The following is a 21195-nucleotide window of genomic DNA, read 5'->3' as shown; positions in this document are numbered from 1 at the left end:
CACGTGTAAGCTTTCCGGGGTATGCTCCAAAGCATGGGGTCTGTGACTTAGGTCACCCCAGAAGGAGCCAGCGCATGTTCTGAAAAGCAAATGAGGGGTTAAGAGGCAAATTTAGCCTTACAGACCCTCCCATACGCTGGTGCTACTGCAGCCAGCAAAAATGATGTTAGCCTGCATAGTAAGAAACAACCATGCCTTTTCACATTTTCACTGAAAGCATCCGGGCGCTTACAGAGATCGCCAATTGCTTCGATGCTATGAGAAGACTGAGGATGAGATTCCTGCTTCTCACCTTCATGAGCAGGAAGACAGAATACTGAAGTATCTCAGCTGGTCCTGGAGAAATACAGGGAAGTATCTGGACTAAAGAATTCCCATTCTTAAAAATGTGCGTTTATTGCACCAGATAGTGCTGCTGCAGGTCAGATTGACAAGGCTCCTTTTGCAAAAGTTGATTTCAGGTTTATTTGACCTTGGCCGACACAAAAATTTTATCTGAAGTCTGCTGCAAGGAGTTGCCCCTCCCACAGATCTTTTTTATTATTTAAAAAAAGAGAAAGAAAACACAAAGATACAAAAAGCACCTGAGCTCCCTGAAAAGTAACTCATTAGATGCTGGATCCTTCAAGAGACCAGAGTTTGGCGAGCACTTCGAACAGACATCCCTGCATTATACTTTGCTGCACGCAATCTGACAAACAACTGGGATTTGCTTACAGCTGATTAGAATAGGAAGCTTGTATATTATGCATGTCTAAGAGGGAACATAGCTTGATCTAATGCAAAATAAGAAAGATACTGTGTAGCAAGCATAAAATGGCTGCTCTTGCATTTTATGAAGACATACAGCAATGACCCTGAGTCAAACCACTTGAACTTTCAGACAAGGAAAAGATCTTGCCTGTGTCTAAATTGTAAAAGCAAACTTTACTAAATGCCTTTGCAAAGTGCCTGCACTACAGAACTCAAAGCATTTCACAAGCATGAACGGCAAACAAAGATCCTAAAAAGCCACTCCCTTCCTACCTCTCAAAGGACTTTAACGAAGCTGAACCTCCCACTGCAAGTTGCTGACTAACACCTTATGATAGAATGGGAAGAGCTGGAAAATAATGTAAAGAAGTCACCTGATGTTTCCCCCTGCATTAAGATCAAGTGTATCAGAACCACCCTGACAGATTTTACCTAATCTGCTCCCGAAAAGCATTCCGTAATTTCTGTAGAGGATCTGCTTAGTGATCAACCATTCCTAAAGTTAGAAAGTTTTCCCTCCAGCCTAGCACCAGTCCTCCTTGGTAACCCAAGAGTTACAGGCTTTTAGCATCTTGCTCATCCTTTCTTTGGTTTGGCTCAGCCTCCCAAGCAGGTAGTAGATATTTTACAGCCGAGAACGGCAAGTCACCGAAAGGTTCAATGACACCTGGGGGACACGGGGAGAGCAGAGCATAACTCTCAGCACTCCCCCCCCACCTCCCAGCCGGCTGCGAAACAAACCCGAGGAAGATGAGCAACATTCCTGAGCCAACTGGTGGACATCGTTATATTGATGAGAAACTGATGGTCTGTTTCTAACAATGTACGAGCCTAATGGAAGAGGCCGAAAGACATTACTTCCTGCTCTGTTGTCAGCTTGAAAAGGGAGAAACGCAATGAATCCAAAACTTAAATCTCCTCCAAAGCCTTGCACAGGAAACTTAGATCCCCTATGGGGCCGGTATTAAGGTTCTGCTAGAAGACATAACTAAGAGTAATGGGATGAAATTAACTAAGAAAATTTCCTAACTGAATTTCAGGAGCTAATAGAGCTCTCATTTTCCCCAGGGAAGCCGTGGAAGCCCCAGCGCTCAGGAGAGCTGCACTAATAGCGCTTTCACAATCGGAAGAATTTCTAATAACGCATGTCAGGACTGATATCGCTCAGGGCCAGAACCATGCACAGGGCTCTGCTGGCCCAGCCCGGCACCGCCTGGCTGGGACCACTGCAGAAGGTGCGTCCTTCAGGAGGGGAGACAACGCCGAAGCTTCTATAGCGTAAGCGTGCAGCTGGTGGAAATACAGCATGACTGGTTTTGGCGCGGAGATGACTTTACTTGTCAACCTGGGTCCACATTAAAGGGGGAACAAGAACACAACCTGGTCAAATTAGACGAAGACTTTGGCAGTGATGCCACAGTAATATATTCCTGCCCCTTGGCAAAAAACAAAGGACACCTCTTCCACGACGCCAGCACAACTGTCAGTGTGATCATGCTTTTAACCAAACTGGGAACTTATCCAACTGAAACCAAACAAAATCAAGCAGATTAAAAAAAAAAAAAAAAACACCACAGGAAATTTGTGTATCTTTTTGTTAAACTTCCCCTTCCCTTTGCTCTTGGTTGTGCATTCCTGTCATTTGCCCTGGGCCAGCTCTGGCATACCCTCACTGCACAGCAAGCTGAACCAATTCAATAAAATGCAGGGGGAAATAAAAGGGATTTATTTTTTCTGAACAGAGCTGAATTGGCTGGTATTTCAATCAGACAAGAAACATATCTGGCACAATGCAGAGTGGCAGGAGCAGGGAAACTGAGGAGGAGGAATTGAGAAGGGCGATGAGACAGGATAACACCTAAGGATGAGATGGTGACAAACTGTTAATTCAGCTCAGCTATATCATGAAACTATACCCTCAGTATCTTGGGAAATCTAAACCCATTTCTCTTATGAATAAAGTTGCCTTGGATCACAAAGCCAAGTGAAACACCTGACTGTTTTGCCGTCTATGAAATGGGGATAATAGATATCTATATCATCTAGTCTTATTTAACCTAAATACATCTATGAAAGGATGCTTCAAAAACACAGACAAGTGTTCAAATAAAAAACCAGACCCATGAAATCAAACCAAATAAACCTCAACCAGAAAGCAAAGTCCCTGCTGCCTAGACAAACTGAAATACTTTCAACTGATGAATTATTCATTTTGTTTAGAGCAGAATTTACAGTTATTTTAATTTAATCTTTGGATAAAGCATGTACTTAAAAAAAAACACTCAGCTCCCCCATTCCTCCCCTCCCAAGTCTTTAATGGCACTCAAAAAAGTGCCTTAAAACGGGTATACAGTCATTGATTCTGCTGCCAATCTTAGATGGTTTTTTTGCCTGAAAAAGAAGATAAACCTCAACTCCAACATATGATTAGAAAAGAAGCACAAATCACTTTTTTAAAAAAATAAAATAGACAGACAAGACAACACAGCTTCATTTTAAAAAAAGAGAAAACCCTAAGGGACTTTTCGATTTTGTAGTTTTAATGAGAGAGGTTGAAAAGAAGAAGTAAAGCAGAGAAAAGGAAAAAAAATTATCTGTGGGACAAGACGTAATGAAGAAGAACACGAAACTGAACCAGAAACAGACTTTCAAGTTTAACCTAAGGTTTTCACAGAAAGGACTACTGTAGTTGTAGCTCTGTTCCCAAAGGAGGGTAAGCCACACAGCAACAGCACCACACACAAAACTCAGCATATTTCATGAGCAGGAGGCTCACGAAGAGAACAGGTCAAGGTTGATACCACTAGCACAGCAGCAAGAGGGAGCTTGCACTGCAGTTGTCTGGACCACACCTAGTCTGCAGTTAAATATAGAACTTTACTTTCTGGAACTATTGCTCCTCTTAACCTTCAGAGCATAAATATTTGGAGAGATATTTAAAAAAAGAGAGAGAGAGAGAGAGAGGGAGGGAGAAAGAGACCTGAATCTATTGTCCAAAATCTAAGCCTAGCGACTAATAAACTACCCTGGGAGAATTTCCAAAAAAGCAGTAAAGACTGGAGAATTGAATTACAGAAACCACAAGCAGCATTCTGGAAATCCAGTATAAACCAATTAGTTTCTTTAATACACATACCCTGTATACGGACACTTATGTACATTAGACATCTAAGTATATCTGCTGGCCCTAACTCTAATCTTAATTCTATCAGGTTGGCACCAATATAATAATTAATAGCACTGGAATTTTTGTTGATTTAAATTTTTTAAAAAAGGAGAAACTAGCCACTCAACTCTCACCTTTCTCATTCAGTTCATGGGCCAAATCCTGACTGGCACTGTGTATTTTCAGTTGGAGAGTCTGCTCCTAAAAGCAAATCTCTCTAATTTTTGCCATCAAATTCAGATTCTTTCCTTGAAGTGCTCTCAGCTCGTCTGACACATCAACTTTTAGCAACTGCATTCCCTACCAACTGAATCCAAGTCAAAAGCATGTACCACAATTAACTGATAGAGCCACCCAAGACTTTGATCCTGACCGAAAGAACGTTTATACAGCTTTGCAGCAACGTTTCATAAGTTTATAGGAAGAAGTAGTTCTGCATAACCTACACAAGAGTTTTCATCAATGTATAGATTCAACCCTCTTATCTTCAGGCGTCTAACTAAATCACCAGTCAGGTCTAATTGCACAAGGCTCTTGTGTAGCCAGAGGGGAAGGTCCATAAAGCCCTCGTGACTTGCATTAGCGGGATGGAATTATCTTCTGGATCTCTCTTTTTCATTGCTGAATAGCTAGAAGCCTAGATGAACAAGCACTTTATTGAGGTTTCCAAACAAGATGTGCAAAACTAGGTGCCTAAATCCCTGCGTGCACCCAACATCACATCAAGATGCTGAAGGACATACAAACACAATGCAATGAAGCTTGCATTTAATGCAGGAAAATGGTCCATTAAACTGAGCAAGATGCCTCCACTCATAGTCAAAATTTAATCCTTCAGAGGAAAATGCAAATCATCAGATAAATGGCATAAGATCACATGCAATGCAAACACCACTTTACTGGGCCAAACGCTTATTCCTGACCCTATGGCACCAAGTGAACCTGATCTGCCTGGGCCAGACACCCAGGAGTCTGGTTACCTTCACCCTGGCTGCTGTTATGAGTCGTATTACGGACAAGCCTGGAAGACACCAGTTACTTGTAAGTGAAATTAGTTAGCTTCTTCCTAGGGCTCCCAAGAGAGTGTTTTTCTCCCAGTCTTTCAAAACTTGTCACATAAACCAGCTCATCCCTACAGCTCAACTAAGCCTATGAAAGTACAACAGCTGAACAACCATATTCCCAACTTGCTTTATGGCGTAGTTTTATTGTCATACAAAGCCTTTACCACAGCTCAAGTTTACTGTGTTCTTGTCTCAAGTAAAACTCCTCAGCCGTGCTTGCCAGTACCCACACACTGAGATCGAAATTCAGTGCTCGCGGTTGAACTCGCAAGGGCTTTGCAAATTAATGGCAAAGCCAGGATTACGGCAATGTGGAAGAAGTCTCCACTGAACAGCAGAGTAAGAAGAAAACCACAGCAGCAAAGACCTTACAGAGCACAAAAGGCAGCAAACAAAACTGAGAATGACAAAGAAGAAAGAGGGTAATGAAAAATTAGATCAAGTGATTATGTACCTGCATACACAACTGGATGATTTCCAGTGTCAACACTGACTTGCTTCTTTGCACACACACAAAACCAAATTTTGGGGAAGTACAGCCCTGCCAGCCTGACCTCGGTGCTGGGGCAGGTTACGGAGCAGATCATCCTGAGCACCATCACACAGCACATACAGGACAGCTGGGGGATCAGGCCCAGCCAGCCTGGGGTTATGAAAGGCCGGTCCTGCTTGAGGAACCCGATCTCCCTCTACAAGGTGACCCTCAGTGGATGAGGGAAGGCTGTGGATGTCCGCCTGGACCTTAGGAATGCCTTTGACACTGTCTCCCGCAGCATCTCCTGGAGAAACCGGCCGCTCATGGCTGGGACGGGGGTGCTCTACACCGGGTTAAAAGCTGGCTGGGCGGCCGAGCCCAACGAGTGGTGGGGAATGGAGTCACCTCCCGCTGGTGGCCGGTCACACGGGGCGCTCCCCAGGGATCCGTGCTGGGGCCGGTGCTCTTTAACATCAGTGATCTGGACAAGGGGATCGAGCGCAGCCTGTGGGTGATGCCAGGCTGGGGGGAGCGTCGCTCTGCTGGAGGGTCAGCGGGGGGGTCTGGGCAGGCTGGATCGATGAGCCGAGGCCAATTGCGCGAGGGTCACCCCGGGCGGTGCCGGCCCCGCGCTGGGGTCACACCAGCCCCAGGCAGCTGCGGGCCGGGGCCGGGGGCTGGGAACTGCCCGGCGGGAAAGGGCCGGGGGGGCTGGGCGGCAGCGGCTGGGCATGAGCCGGCAGCGAGCCCAGGTGGCCGAGGCCAGCGGCACCCTGGCTGGTGTCAGCGATGGCGTGGCCAGCAGGGCCGGGGCAGGGACCGTCCCCCTGCGCTGGGCACCGGTGCGGCCGCCCCTCGAGCCCTGGGGTCCGTTCTGGCCCCTCACTCCCAGACAGAGCTTGGGGGGCCAGAGCGTGTCCAGAGCCGGGCAGGGGGCTGGGGCAGGGGCTGGGGCACCAGTCTGATGGGGGGGCTGGGGGGTCAGCCCGGAGAGGAGGGGGCTCGGGGGGACCCGATCGCTCCCTACAGCTGCCTGGGAGGGGGCTGCAGCCAGGGGGGTCGGTCTCTGCTCCCAGGTCACAAGCGACAGGACAAGGGGGAACGGCCTCAGGTTGCACCAGGGCAGGTTTAGGTTGGAGATTGGGAAACATTTCTTCAACGAAAGGGTGGTCAAACACTGGCACAGCCTGCCCAGGGAGGTGGGGGAGTCCCTGTCCCTGGGGGTGTTTAAAAAAACGCAGACATGGCACTTAGGGACATGGTTTAGTGGTGGGTTTGGCAGTCGTGGGTTAACAGTTGAACTCTATGATCCTGAAGGTCTTTTCCAACCTAAATAATTCTATGAAATCTCACACCTTTCTAACAGACACATACCAAACCATTACAGGTTGTCTGCCTTCTCAAGACCATCACAGCAGAGACAGGCTTTAGGAGAGATCTGAAGGAGGAAAGGGTAGTGCTGGCTTGCTTTGCTTTCTTGTTCTGCTCCCCGTTTCCACAGCACCTATCACAAAGGAGTCTGAGGCACTATCATGATTCAAACAGCAAAGAGCAGCAGCTACTGCACTTTAGGCCAAACAGAAACCAAGAAGGAAAACACCAGAGAGCACCAATTCTAATTCAGAGTAACTACTTCACATGCAGAGCGTTAGTAAGGAGACGGTCCTGAACTGATAGTACATATTGCTGCAGTGTTTTTGTCATCCTACATACTGCAATCAGGACAATCATACCAGCATTTTAAAGTGCTAAAGACCCTATAATGCACAGCGTACTACCTGCGTGGAAGGGGACACTAGAAAAATACACTCCCCTGTATTACCAGGTTTCAGGACTTTGCACGTGGGTCTAGCAAAGCAGAATGGATTCCAAACATTTACATTATTTCCTTTGGGGAAACATTCAGACAAAGCTGAAAAGATCAGTGCAGGGCCAGGACAGAAGAGGGAAAGAAACACTGGTCCCAGCCTGCAAAGACCCTGAGGTGGCCTGCAGCCACACAAGGTATGTCCATCTTGTGTGTAAAACAGCTTGGGTCCCTGAGGGAGCTCAGTATTTTGGTCTTAGCTTACACCAAAGGAGAGACACTCCTGCTAATCAGTTCCAATGACCCTTGTACAAGCAAGAGGAAAGAAAAGCATTACAGGAAAGGGCAAAAGCACATCCTAAAAAAAATCTGCTGGCCAAGGACTCAACGGAGTTGCAAACCAGAGCGGGAGTGTGGCACACACAGTCATCTGCTGCTTTCATCAAAAGGAGGTTCCTCATGTTCTCGGAGGGAAGAAAACTCCTCCCAGCCATTTAGCCCTTTAGAGAAGTACGCATTCATCCCTAAACTACATCTGAGTTCACAAGCCCTCTTCTATTATACAGTATTATCCACAAAAGACATATTACTGTAAGCAGAGGGAAAGGCAAAGCACATAGGCAGCCAGGAGACCAGGCTCAGAGAGTGCTTCGTCTCTGCAGGACTGAAGAGCGGGGAGCTCTAATGATCACCTGCCACTCTGCATATGTATTTGAAAGATCCACTTTGCTCTGTTCTGTTCCCAGCTCATGTAAAAGGGTTGTAAGAGCCTTTTTGGACAAGGAATCTACTGCTTGTCAGGCAAAGTTCTGCATCCCGAACAATTATAGCGCTGCTGAAATGCCAGTATCAACTATGAAATAACATGATACATTATGAGGACTAATCAGTACATTGGGAAAGGAGAAATGCAGAACGTAAAGAGCATGGAGACCCCCACCAAGACAGAGCCTGGATTAGGCTAAATGGAAAGGTTTCTGCAAAAGCAAAGGAAGAGCTGAACGTCAATACTCTCAGACCAAGTTAAGGACAAGATGTCTTAGGGGCTACAAAAAAATGAGATATTGTCCAGAGCAGCATAACTTTTTTTAAACAACGGAAGGGGTAAAATAGCTCCTTCCACCCTGTCATCTAGAATCAAACGATTACACTGTTACTGGTTTGCGTGATGCTAAAACACATCCGTGGAAATGAAGCTGGTGTTCACCAAAGCAGGAAAAAGGATACTTGTATTGGCTTTAAAATGCCCATCTCCAAAACCCCAAAGTGACATACCTTTCCATAACAGCCAGGCACTCCTTTCTCCATGTGAACCGACTGCCTCGCCGTAGTCTGAAGGTCCCAGAGGTAGCTGTGACTGGGGGAGGCGTCTGTCTCCATTCTGGCTCTTCTATTGGGATAGGAGCGGGTCTCATGCTTAATGTAGCCCCTAAGAATAATAAATACTGTGTTTCCTAGTGGATTAAAAATCATGCCCATTTTCTTACTCCTGCTCATGAAAGAAAGACAAGACAGATGATGAAACCATTCGAACTAAAAAAGTAAAGCATTATCAAACAAAGACACCATAAAGATACACAAAGGCAACTAAAGTTCCCATCCCCAACCGCCAAGCCAGAGAGGTACCAGGTGACCATGGAAATCTAAGGGAGACATAATTGAGCTGATAGCCACTTAAGAAAAGCTGTCCTGTCTTCATCAAGAGAAGTGTCATACAGAAAGGGTGAGCTATGCCCCAGCTGGGATTTATTTAGGTTGCGCTGGCTACCTCTTCTGCCACAAAATGGGAAATAGCAGGTTTCTATTTAATTGTACAGCAGTCTCAGGAAGCAAAATGTGAATTTATACGAAAGGTATTTCAACATGTCCGAAGAGCTGAGTAAACACTTGAAGTAGCTCCACCGATACAAACACACCCTGTGACCTGTGCAAACACAGGCTCCCGAGTGCCAGGTTGCCTGAAAAAGTCAATGAAAGCAGATTAACATCACACCTTTCCTCTTCTGACCCCCTTTCTATAGATATATTTCTCCTTTCAAGAAGCCTGAGCTGGAAAGCATCAAGCAAGAGACAGGATGTGACAAAATGCCTTCAGGAAAGGCCCTTTGATTCCTTCGACAACAGCCTCTCAGTTAATAAATCAAGACACACTGGAAGACCAATCTTTCATATATCCCTTGGTGAGGATGGGAACCTGGTGTAGGACACTAGTACGTAAAACAGGGTATGTCTGAAGGACAGCTTTGTGCTCAGTGACTTCCCCTGGAGGGAAGAAATAGCTGGTTTTTGTGCAAAAAAAATAAAAAAAAACCCCAGTTGTATGAAAAGATAAATCACCACCTATATCCCATATGCATACTGAGCTCAACTGGAATTCATTGCACTGAACCAGCCTAGATAGATCCAAGAGAAGCAGGCAACTCTGCTCACAGAAGGAATACAGTATTGTGCACACATAAAAGCAGGGCTGAGCCAGCAAATCCCCCTGGGTACACAGACTTGCTCAGAACAGTTAGGATTTAAGCATAAAAACATACTGTATTAGTGAAACAACACTGCTTCTTTAATATAAAACAGAGTAAAAGGGTCAAAGGAACTTAAGAGTTTAACCAATAAACAAATTCTTCAGTTAAAAAGCAAGAAATTAGCTATTTAGGCACTTGGCTGTGTTCCTTTCCAGAAATGCACAATGAGTATTTTCCTTACAGCCAGGGGTTCGCATCTGTGTTAGGTAGTGGAGCCCAAAGAAATGTAAAAATTTTACCCAGGAGAAGTCTATAGGAAGTGAAGCCCACAGCCTCTTGCATGCACAACAGACAGTGACTCTTACTAATTCCCAGCTAATGAGCCTATGCAGATTACTTGAGTTTTATTGACACATGAAATATTTCTTATATTGCCAATTTATTGGGAGGCCATTTCAAGGAATGTTCCCTACCCTCCCTTTCCAGTACTTCACAGTTTAGGGGGCTGTATCAAATTGCTAGGCTTTAAATACACTTAAAAAACTAAAAAACTTCTTTTAAAAAATAAAATTTCAGAAGAGGCAGGGGGGAACAGGACAAGAAATTAGCTTTCCCTGCATTGCCTTAGCAATATACTTTCCCTACCCGAGGATTTCATTTCATAGGGAGAATATAGGAGTATCAGTGATGCCTAACATCAAGAAGGTAAGAGACGCAGAGTACTTCCATTAAATTTGCCGGAGACTCTTCAAAGCTTGAAAAAAATAATCTGCATTTCAAGCATAAATTTCCTCCTGTTGCTACTACATTCACTTACTGACCTTGCTAGATCAATTTACCTATTTTTCTTTTCTGTGGGGTAACATCAATATCAGCAGCACATAAGAGAGAAGTATGCTGAGAATTACAAGCAAGTACCCACCACTGGTTTTGCACAACATAAAGACAGAAGCATCTAAATGCACCAGGGGCCCAAAATGTGGTTGGATGCACGAGTGACAAGAGTGGTGGATGCAAGCAATACTGCCACATTTGAAAAGGAAACTATGGAGCTTTTCTTCACCCCCCTCAATTAAGTGAGCACTTGGGGATCCCCTTTATTCTGCTGTTCCAATGCTTCATTGCAATCTTGTTGCCACCCAGCTCCGCTACCTTCACCACTTAGTAAGTTACATCCTAGTTTACTAGCTCATATTCTTTTTACAACCCCCTCAAACAGCTTTTCAGTAGTGAAACTTCTCTCGAGCAGAACAAGCGAGGCAAACGCAGTATGAGATCTTCATCTTCGTATATGCATCAAAAAGCAAGACATCTGTAAGGGGTATAGAGGTGAACCATCTGGGAAGAACTCCTTTCACAGAGAAAAATGAAAAGCGACATCTCTCACTACCTGCCAGTGCTGAGCACCTTTTACAACAGCACTGCATTTTCGTCATGCAAGCCAGCATTTTTTCAGATGCGGGGTATGACTCTGGGTATGTATGTTGCAGGTGGGTTTTGGGGAGAGGAGGCAAAAGCGGTGCTTTCTAACTGAAATGCAGCTCTATCTCTACTCAAAATTTGTCACAGCAAAGGCGTGCCTTCTCTCAGCGCACCCCAGACGCCACCCCGAAGGAAGAGCATTGCTCAAGTGCAATCGCTGATCCACACCACATGCCTCGGAGAGGCCCTGCCATACAGGGGTGATGCGCAGAATGGTTGGAGCAAGCCTCAGGCCATCTCCAAGCTCCAAGAAACCTTTTACTGGCAAGCCTTTGCAGCAAGTACCTATCATATATTATACTGATAAGAACAGATGTCACACTGTAATTTTAGCCAGGCTAACCCAAGATCACATAATAAACACCTTTCGGTTACTACTGAGCCAGGCTAGATTTGAATCAGCAGGCTGCACAGCAAAAGGTTCCCTACAGAGCTCACTGCTTGGATGGAAAGGATCAGAGCAGGGACTGTTTTCTCTGCAGCTCTGTAAAACAGTAAATCACCAACAATATTTCCCACTGCAAATCTCGTGGGATATCCAGCCATGATTTTCTGTTGGCTTTTTTGTTATGGTTTGGGTTTTTTGCTTGGTTTTGGTTTTTTTTCTGGTAGACCTTTATAGCTAAAAAAGAACAGTTATGGGACTAACACAAGAGATGCTACATCTTGGTAATAACTACCTTTCTTTTTCCCTTTGGTTCAAGGAGGAAGAGCACATGGTTTTCTCCAAGGAGACCACAGTGGCCTACCTATTACAGAAAACTGGCAGAAATAAATATCCAGCCTAAATGGAAGTAATCTGTATCCATCTAACTTCAGCACGTAACTTCTAGGTGCCAGCCTCAGTTTGCAGTACACAACAAAAGACATGCTCAAGTTCCTTTGTAACAAACTTTCCATATTGCCCAAGACCCAGTGCCAGCCAAACTACTCACGCTAGCAACTACCAATGTAAAAAGAAATATTTATTTTAAACCCACGGGCTCTGAAAAAATAGAACATTATAGGACTCTGTGCTCATACACTGGCTTCTGAAACTTGTACTATTTATCTACTGCCAAAACGCTTTCAGTCCTCTACAAAACACAAGAGATATGGTGCCTGTCTGAAAAAAACTCGATTTAAATGAAAAGCACCCCTATTAATTGGATTAAAGACCTTTCAAACACTAGTATTTAGCACTGACTTCTTCAGCAAAAAACTCCTTAAAGCAAAAACTTTCCTTCCTCCCTAATTGGCAACTGTTTCCAGAAAAATTTACAATCACTAGTATACTGGAATTCGCAACATTGCTGTTAACTCTGACATCAGTCCTACCAGGAAAATGTTGATCAAGACTTTTTGAGCAAGATTATTGCATACAGTAGGAACAGCGAGGGTTTTTTTTTTTCTGATCCATGAGACTTAAGTCTCTTTTGCAATGTTCCAAGTCTGTCGTTGTCTGAACACCCACCACCAAAGACAGGAAAAATACTGAAACTGCCCATGCAAACTAGCAATCAAACCTAAGCAAATAACAAACAGCATATTTAAGAGGTCAAAGCAAGCTGACACATAACAAAAGTGATGGAATTGCTGAGTCTCTTCGGTATAGGAGCAATATCTAGCAATGTCTCAACAGCAGTGCCGTCTCAAAACTGCTCTAAAGCTCTACAACAAGAAGTTCTTCGGTTAGCAGATGCAGGACTGCTTGTGGATGATTTAAAGCATTAAACAGCACCATTATACAACTGAAAAAAGAAAAATAAAATCTCCTTTGGTGTATTTGTAAGTAATCCTTTGCTTATATAAACATAGCGAAGCCTTTGCTGTGAGGACCTTACAGGCAAGGCAGGCAAGTCCCACGCAGGAAACCATCTCATCTTTATCTAGGAGATGGGAAAGTGAGGTGCAAAGGTGAAATCATTTGCTATGAGTCGTACAGAAAAACTGGCAGAGCCAAGAAAAGACTACAGGTCTGCCAAGTGTTCTCCAGTCCTTTACACACAAAACTGCTATTCTTCCTTTACAGTCCATAAAATAATTACAGCTGGTGTCCTAGTCCTTTCAAAACTGTTCTGATTTTAAGCGAGAAGTTTTCTTTCCATTGCTACACAAACAAATTCAGTCAGAAGGTAGACTTACTCTGAAGACCCAGTTTTCCAAAATAAGGATTAAAGAAATGGGGGAACCAAAAGTTCCTGAAGACCTCACTTTGCCCATCGGTAACTCAAACACAAAGGTGCTTCTGAGCAGAGAGATCTAACACTATCACTCAAAGGATCGAGATTTTATTCCCAGCAGCTGGAACTGCAAAAGATGGGATATATGAGAATAGAAAGCCAAATGTCACTTCATAGTAAGTGAGCAAATAGGAAAAACACATGCCAGTCATTTTAAGTTTCGTCAAAGGAGGACAATCTCTTACACTCTACAGAGAGCGCAGTGATGGCATCACTACCTGGTGAACGTGGCAGGAGGCTCTACTGATTTCCTCAATTTCTGACTCTAAGGAAGACAGCAGAATGGCTAGTCTAGTCTACTAACCAGATGATACCGTGAGTACTATCCAAAACTTGGGCTCCAAGTTGGTTTTAAAACAGTAATTTGAATCCCGGATTCTCTGGACAAGGTGGGTACCTTCCTTAATACATTGTATACCTTTGCACACATGCATGTTAATTAACTCTTGGCTAGCGCATCCGACCTGAAATTTAGTAGATGGCAGTAATTCAGAGAAGTGCATTATCTTGGAAACTAAGGGTTCCCTCCTTTACCTCGGTCTCTAAAAAGAAACGAAATGTTTGTTATTTGGTTCTAAAGGAAATTTAAGTGCATCCAAACAGTCCCTTGACATAGGCAGAGGAGCCATTTTGCCTTTTATACTTCTTGAAAACGCTGTGTAAGATCTGTTATTTGAAAAAAGGTTACACTCAAACAACCACTCTTCAAGTGATTTTCCATGTGTGTCTAAAGAAAAGCGAACAAGACCTCAGCAAGACAGCACATCAGAAAAGCAGAGGTTAACATCAATTCATTCCAATTTAAGCCATAACCTTCAGTGTTGCAAGTCCTCCTTCCTTAGACACTTCTCAAGAGTAAAAGGACAAATAAGATGAGAGCTTGTGGATATGGGGAAAGAAAGAAGACTAGAAGGAAGAAGTAAAGATTTTAGTGCTAAGTTTGACAAAGCTTCTGTTATCCCAGCACAGAGTACTATTTCTTAAACAGCTCCAAACAATATCGCAAGAAAAGATGCAAGGAAAGATTAACAAAAGTTTTCATCATTACGAGAGGACTTTGGTTTTGTTTTTTTCCAAAATACGTCTTCTAATAAACCTCTAGTTGTCTCCACTGTTTTGGAGGCAATACCTTCCCTAAAAGGGAAATGGCTGAGGGTTACTTTGTAGGGTACAACTTGAGGCTTTCAAAGCAGCTGATGGTTGCACCCAGTAACTTTGCTGATCCTTAATATCACAACTCCAGCCACTGCAAAATCAAGGCTTCCTGGCGATCCCTGCAGCCAGCCAGCATCTCGCAAGCCTTGGTACTTTCATTCTTTAAAACAATTTTCTAGATGCTTAACAGAAAGGACAGGCTCAGCTGTCAGATTGAACCCACCCAATTTTAAGCTAAAGTATTCTCAGGCCAACTGACAGCTGGAGCCTCTTGATTTTCAGCTTACACACAAAGCAGAAATTTTGAGGATCTGTTTTCACTGGAATTTTTCTTAATAGAATTCTGGATACTGAAGCCAAGTTCATATTAGAGAGCCTGAGTCTTAAATTCCTTAAAACAATTACACAGTTAATTCAATCACGCCGTTGTTTGAAGGAAATTAAATGTAAATATTTTGATCTTTACAATAGAACTGCTAGAGGGAAAAATAACAATTGTGGTCAAACAAAATCTATGGAAAAGAACAATGCAAGGAAATTAATTCAACTGTGATTTTGAAGATTGCTGGTTATTTATTGAAGATAATAAGGAGCTTTACTTCTCTTTTTATATTTAAGATCTGTTTTGAGAGTTGGAGAAGCAGGTGGGATTTGAGGGATACATCTCTACTTATAACTGTTACTATCAACATCCCATCCATGAGCTTGAGATCCAACCCAAAAGCCTCTGAAGTTATCCCAAAGTTCTTCTCCATCAAGCTGCGTATTTTTTTCTGCAATGATATGCATCCATCATCAATGTTTTCTATCTGTTCTTTCTGAAGAGCCTCGGCATCTCTTTCATGTTAGCTGACTACCACTCCACTGCCTACTTCTGATTCCCAGTCAGCTAGCAGTGAGGGACAGGGCAAGTAACCATGACCGAGGAGCTGGACAGACAGCTCTGGATGAGTCAGCTCTGCATCATTTACTGCAAAGAGCAGTGCAGATTTCTTTCTAACCTACTAAAAAGTACTCTGGTCCAAGGGAATACCTCTACTATACACGAGACCAAGAAGTGAATGATCAGTGATAATAAAAAACAGTGACAAAAGGCTTAGTTTCCATAAGTAAAACAGCAGGAGATGTTTAGGCTGTAGTTGTTTACCGGGATTTGTCTTCTCAAGCTGGTACCATCTGTAAAATGCCCTTTTCTTTTGTTCACTCAGGTCCGACCCCTGCTGCAACAGCCAATGGGAGATCCGGCTCTGACTGATACCTGTAAAAAAACACAGAAACAAAAAAAAAAAAAAAAAAAAAAAAATTAGAAAGAGGAAGAGAAAACTTGTTCTTTTTCAAACATTTTCAAGTGGTTTATATATATAAAAGGTGTTGTCTTACAAAGCCTAGGAACTCATGTTTCAATCACAGAAAAAGTAGAAAGTTCAAGCTTCCCAACCTCATACCTCACTGTTTAAAAACTTCTCCCTGGTGATATTTGCAACCTTACTCAAGTATATCCTGGAATTAGCACAATCAACCTACAAGCAAAGAGGGTACAAACTGGGAAGCCAAATGTACCACTGACTTGAACTGTCCACAAATTCCCCAGCTCTTAAATTTCTTCATCTGTGGAATGGGAACTAGTACCTTACCCACTATTATATATAAATAATGATAGTTAGGAGATCATTATCATTCAGTGCTTGCATAAGAAAGGAGATAAACATAGAAACAGTTTATGGGATATAGATCACATCAGCCCAGAAATGGAGCAAGCCAACCATCAGCAGCTGTAACAGCAGCCAGAAACCAAAGCAGAAAGGGCAGCTGCCTGACAGCAAAGCAGCATTCGAGCTCCAAGTATCCAGGCAAGATTAGGGACATGAAGTTCCAGAGCTTTTACAGCAAGACTTCTAAGAAAACAGTAAAAAAAAAAAGGGAAAAAACCCTGGAATAGTTATTTCCAAAGCATGACACTGAATGAAGGATCAATGCGGAATGGGAAAAGAAGTCACTAGAAGGAGAGGAACCAAATAAAGCAAGAGATCTAAAAGTTCACTAGGACGTGAACCATAGGTTCATTTGAAATATCAAAAAACATATAGTTTGCTGAATAACTGAAGCAGTCCTTCAGGTAGGAGGGCTCCCTGTGCTTTTCACAAGGCTCTTCAGCTATCAGAAAGCATTAACAACATCTAAACTCTCCTGAGATCTGAAGTTTTAGGAGGTGCTCCAAGTAACAATATACTGCTGAACACCACCTGTGCCACTCTCTGGCTTGGTGCTAACACTGAGGCAGGTCAAAGGCTGGTTTTCACACAGAAACCAAACTACCTCTCCCCTCTCTTGAGATGCATCAAGGTTTTACAAGATCTCATAATCATATTTAGCTCATGAAAAACAATCCCTTGGAGTTTTACCGTTTCTAATATGGGAGGTTTACTATGCTCTTTTTTTCTGTTTTGTTTTTTGGTTTTTTGGCATTGAACACTGAAGCTAGTTAACTTTAAAACGATTCAACTTGACTCTTAGGTATCATATCCAGGTGGGTTTACTCCAAGCAGATTTTTACAGTTACAGGGTTTATGCTCTTAACTGTTCTTCCTTATACAGAATTCCAGAGCCTATGAAGTTTTAATTGCCCTGGGGAAAAGGGATAGGTGTCTTTTGTTTCGAGTACAGAAGTTTCAACAGTGCTCTGTCCACAAAACATACCCTGGTTTGGTTTTGTTTCCCATACATCTGTTTCTCTTCTCAACACGCCTCTGAAGGGACTGCCTTTGCCCCACACCTGAAGCTCAGCAACGGCTGGGGCAGTCAAGAGCTGACTGTCCCCCAGGGCCCACATTGGGATGTATAACTGAGTTTATACTACTAGGGAAGTGGAATTATTCAACCAAACACAAACCTTAGATTCTGCCAAGTTTACATCAGGTAATTGTGGATGCATACATGTTAATACCAAAAGAAGTCAATATAAGTTGATAAAACTCTCTGGCCCAAAACAAGGCTTCAAGTCTAGTTGAAATCAAGCAATCTAGATGTGTGATCACCAGTGAAAAGTTTTAAAATTTGCAGTTCTTCACCTATTATTATGATTTATAAAAGCCATTTCTTTAACACAGTGCTACGGGACACAAATGTTTGCATCTCACTGCTTTTGGCTGCATGGCTTCTATTAATCAATGGGTAACAGAACCATTAATTTATTTGTTTACTACGGTCCACTTACACTTACTGCAGTGAATTAGTGTTTGTTGAGTGTTTGGATAACAACGTAAGATATAAATGCAAAGCATTATTAGATAAACATTATAAATAGAGATGAAGTATCTTCAACAAGAGTTGTATAGTGGAAAATCCAAATTCTGCTCAAGAGGCTGTTTGATACTGTCATAAAGTGGTACAGATGTTAGCCACTTCAGACAGTGTGCTCAAGACAAAGCAAAGGAGCAGGAGCCAAAAGATTCAAGCTGTGTATTGCCGTGTCCACATTTGACTCACTTTGAATCCTCACAGCTTATTAAGTTCCTTCTGCAAAATGGAGCTTTGTAAAGGACACCGAGATGTACAGATTCAACGAATATGCTATAAATTCTCAGTACCATCATATTTGACAATGGTATCTCATGAACAGTCCTGCAGTCCATAGCATTTTTTGCATTGCAAAAAGTCCACAGCCCATTTAGCTCTTTGGCTAGCAGACTTCTACGGCAATGCTGCAAACCCAGATTAACATGTCAGGTATGGCTTAGGCAACTGATCTTAGTTTTGGGCACAGGAATGTAGTGGATGACCTCGAGAAGCCTTTTTAAGTCCCATTTCCTATCATTCTTTTCTGGTTTTATTAATCTCTTTCCTTGTTTCAGAGATCTGCAATGAGAGCTGAGCTTCTTAAAGGTTTTTGCTACCTATATCACTCCTTTTTTTAAGATACAAAGATTCTTTCATCTGTACCTCAGCTAAGTTTAGAAGCCCCCAAACTGTATATTCCAGTAGCTTGACTGATTGATCCAAGGTCACATGCAAAGCCTGTAGCAGAAAAACTGATCCAGGATCTCCTAGATCCCAGCACATTGTCTTAGTGACAAACCCATCCTTCACTCCTTTCAATTAAAAAAAAAAATCCAACCCCCAAATTGTCATGTCAGAGTTTCTTGCAATTCAAGTGGGTTTTACATAGTTGACTAACAGGGACAATGACCAGTGCTACCACCAGCACCATCCTGTCACACTGTCTGTAACCATGCTACTACAGGAAATTGCACTGGCAGGAAAAAAGAAATCATCCTGCGGCCAGAAGGAGATTAATGAACCAAGTTCTCTGGAGTACTGAAAACCCAGCTGTCTTGTGAGGAAATTCACTCAGACCGAACCATGGACCTCAAGGAAGACTGCCATCCTTTGGGCTCAGCATCAGCAAGGACACAAACACACTGTAATGAGCACAACTAGTATTCTCACAGAAAATACTGAAGGAAGAAGTGGCAATCACAAAGGATTACAGCAATTCAAATGTTGACTTCGTGTCACACGTCACCTCCTTCCCATAGCAGGTTACGCTTCCCAATTATAAACAAAATGGAGATGACAGTACACGTGTGCTCGCTCTTCTGGCCAGCCCCACTGTCTCCTACATAAATTATTTGGGGAACAATTTTCCCTTTAAAACACATAAAAGAAACAGCAAAATGCATCATCAAGAGAAGGCAACTGGTATCTGCAGTACAAATCCGCTCACAACCCTGAAAACCTCTCTCCATCAAGTCTTTGGTAACTGGTTTTCACCTTCACAGATAGATTTGTTCGGTGACTCTACTTTGCATTTCTTTAATGTTTCTTTCAGGAGAGATTTTTAGAAGCACCTGGAATATGTCAGATTTGGAAAAGAAAGTAACTGATTTTTAATTCTTCAGTTTGTAAGCAAAGTCCTAGATTCATATAATACATGCTTGCAAAGGGCTTCTATCAATTTAGGAGATTAGCAAAGCTTGTTTACAGAAAACCTGCAAAGATCAAAATGATAGAAAACCAAATCTTTCCCTGTGTTGTCATGAGTATTAAAAAAAAGGGAGGAAAGTTTTTTCAAAAACCATTTCTTGCCATTTCAGATGATCAGTAATTCAGTAATTTTCTGAATTCTCTTCACAATGGAACTAGTTAAGTTTCACTTTATATTTGCTCACAGTCCCTGTGTGTAGGTTCCAAACCTTAAGGGATTTTATTTATGTTACAGCAGTGCTTCAAGGCTGCCCTCCACTGTGCTAGAAGCTGTGTGTTTAGCATAATATAAAGCTAAGTCCTGAAGACCTCATATGAATTAAGACAGAGACAGTAGGACAGGGCTGAATCGTACAAGCAGAGTAATTGGGAAGGTCAGCAGAACTGCATGCTAGAAAGCTCTATGTGTTATGTAAATTTTTTTAAAACAATTGCCTCTGCATTTTACGGTTGTTGCTGTTCTTTTTTTTTAATGGTGGTTTAGGTTTTATGGTACTAGCCTGAGAATTGAGAAATCTGAATTCAAATCCCTGCTCTGCAACAGTCTGCTTCCACTGTGACCTCAGGAAAGTGAGGTTTTTTTGTTCTGTCACTCCCTATGTGTGAAAAATGGAAAAGGCAATATTTCCAAACCTTGCAGAGACATCATCCATCAAAGCATTTAGCCTGGCTGCAAAGGGCTCATCTATATACACTCCTCCCTCTCTCCTTTACTGTAGTACATACCAGAAAGACATTCGTTTCTGAAAACATTTCCCCCGCCCTCCATCTACATTTGGAGGCTAAGAGACAGCATCTCCTAAGTTTGTATTTATCTCTTTATCCTTTGCCTTCCAACCATAACTTACTCAGTAACCAGATAAAATTCTGGTGGCAATTACAGCAAATTGCAGCACACGACTTCAAATTATTGTTGATAAAAATTTGGCATCTCACCTGCCACATGTAGGGCTAAATACCTACCCTCGGGTAAGCTGCAGCTATGTTAAAAGAAGCTTCAAATAACAAGATAGGAAATTCAGCAGGAACTATTATTAGCTGCTGTTTATACTGTCATTTTTCTTATCAGTAGGAGATTATTTATACAGAGCCCAACCCAAGTGCTTCTTGTTTATCTTATTACAGACACCATTAAAAAAGTTTCTATAAAAAGCAGCTCCTGTATTTAGGACCAGCACTAATAAGTGTTATGCTAGGTTTGTGCTTCTTATCAATCATTCCTTTATTTTCAAGTCACTATTTAATACTCTGTTACTATTTTCCAATCTGCTCTCTTCTCCCAGTACACAAGGCAGCCCTGTAGAATGTCTTCCAGGTTTAATTTTCCCTGTCAGATTCATTATCTAAATGACTTTTAAAGTTTCTAGTAATTTTATAAAGGCTAATAGAGCCTAAAGAATTGTTCTACTGCAACAGCTGATTTTAACCTTCAGCTCCGTGTTCCTCTCTCATGTATCCTCCCTTTCCATCACTTCCCATCCCCTTGTGCCGCAGCACAGGAAAAACAAAAGGAAAAGCCGTTTACTGTTGCAGAGTCTGTAAATAAAAGGCTGCACAGGGTGCTTTGTAGGATTGTGGCTGATGTAGGAAAGTGTATTCTGTAAGCACACTGCAGTATTAGAA

The 21195-nt window shown here is 42.6% G+C and overlaps 1 protein-coding gene across 19 annotated transcripts in view; it reads right to left on the bottom strand.

Moving 5' to 3' along the window:
* The window catches only part of HMBOX1 (homeobox containing 1), a 123194-nt gene that overhangs the window by 35703 nt on the left and 66296 nt on the right, over nucleotides 1-21195 (bottom strand). For all 19 annotated transcript variants that reach the window (XM_037390821.1, XM_037390826.1, XM_037390820.1 and 16 more), the window contains 2 exons: nucleotides 15737-15847; nucleotides 8541-8694 (listed from right to left, as the gene is read on the bottom strand). In XM_037390821.1, the coding sequence (XP_037246718.1) occupies nucleotides 8541-8694; nucleotides 15737-15847 (265 nt within the window). The remainder of the gene's footprint in view (nucleotides 1-8540; nucleotides 8695-15736; nucleotides 15848-21195) is intronic.

Source organism: Falco rusticolus, chromosome 6 (genome assembly GCF_015220075.1).
Source record: "Falco rusticolus isolate bFalRus1 chromosome 6, bFalRus1.pri, whole genome shotgun sequence".
NCBI lineage: Eukaryota > Metazoa > Chordata > Aves > Falconiformes > Falconidae > Falco > Falco rusticolus.
Note: the sequence above shows the minus strand (reverse complement) of the source record. Positions and strands in the feature narration are given on the sequence as shown.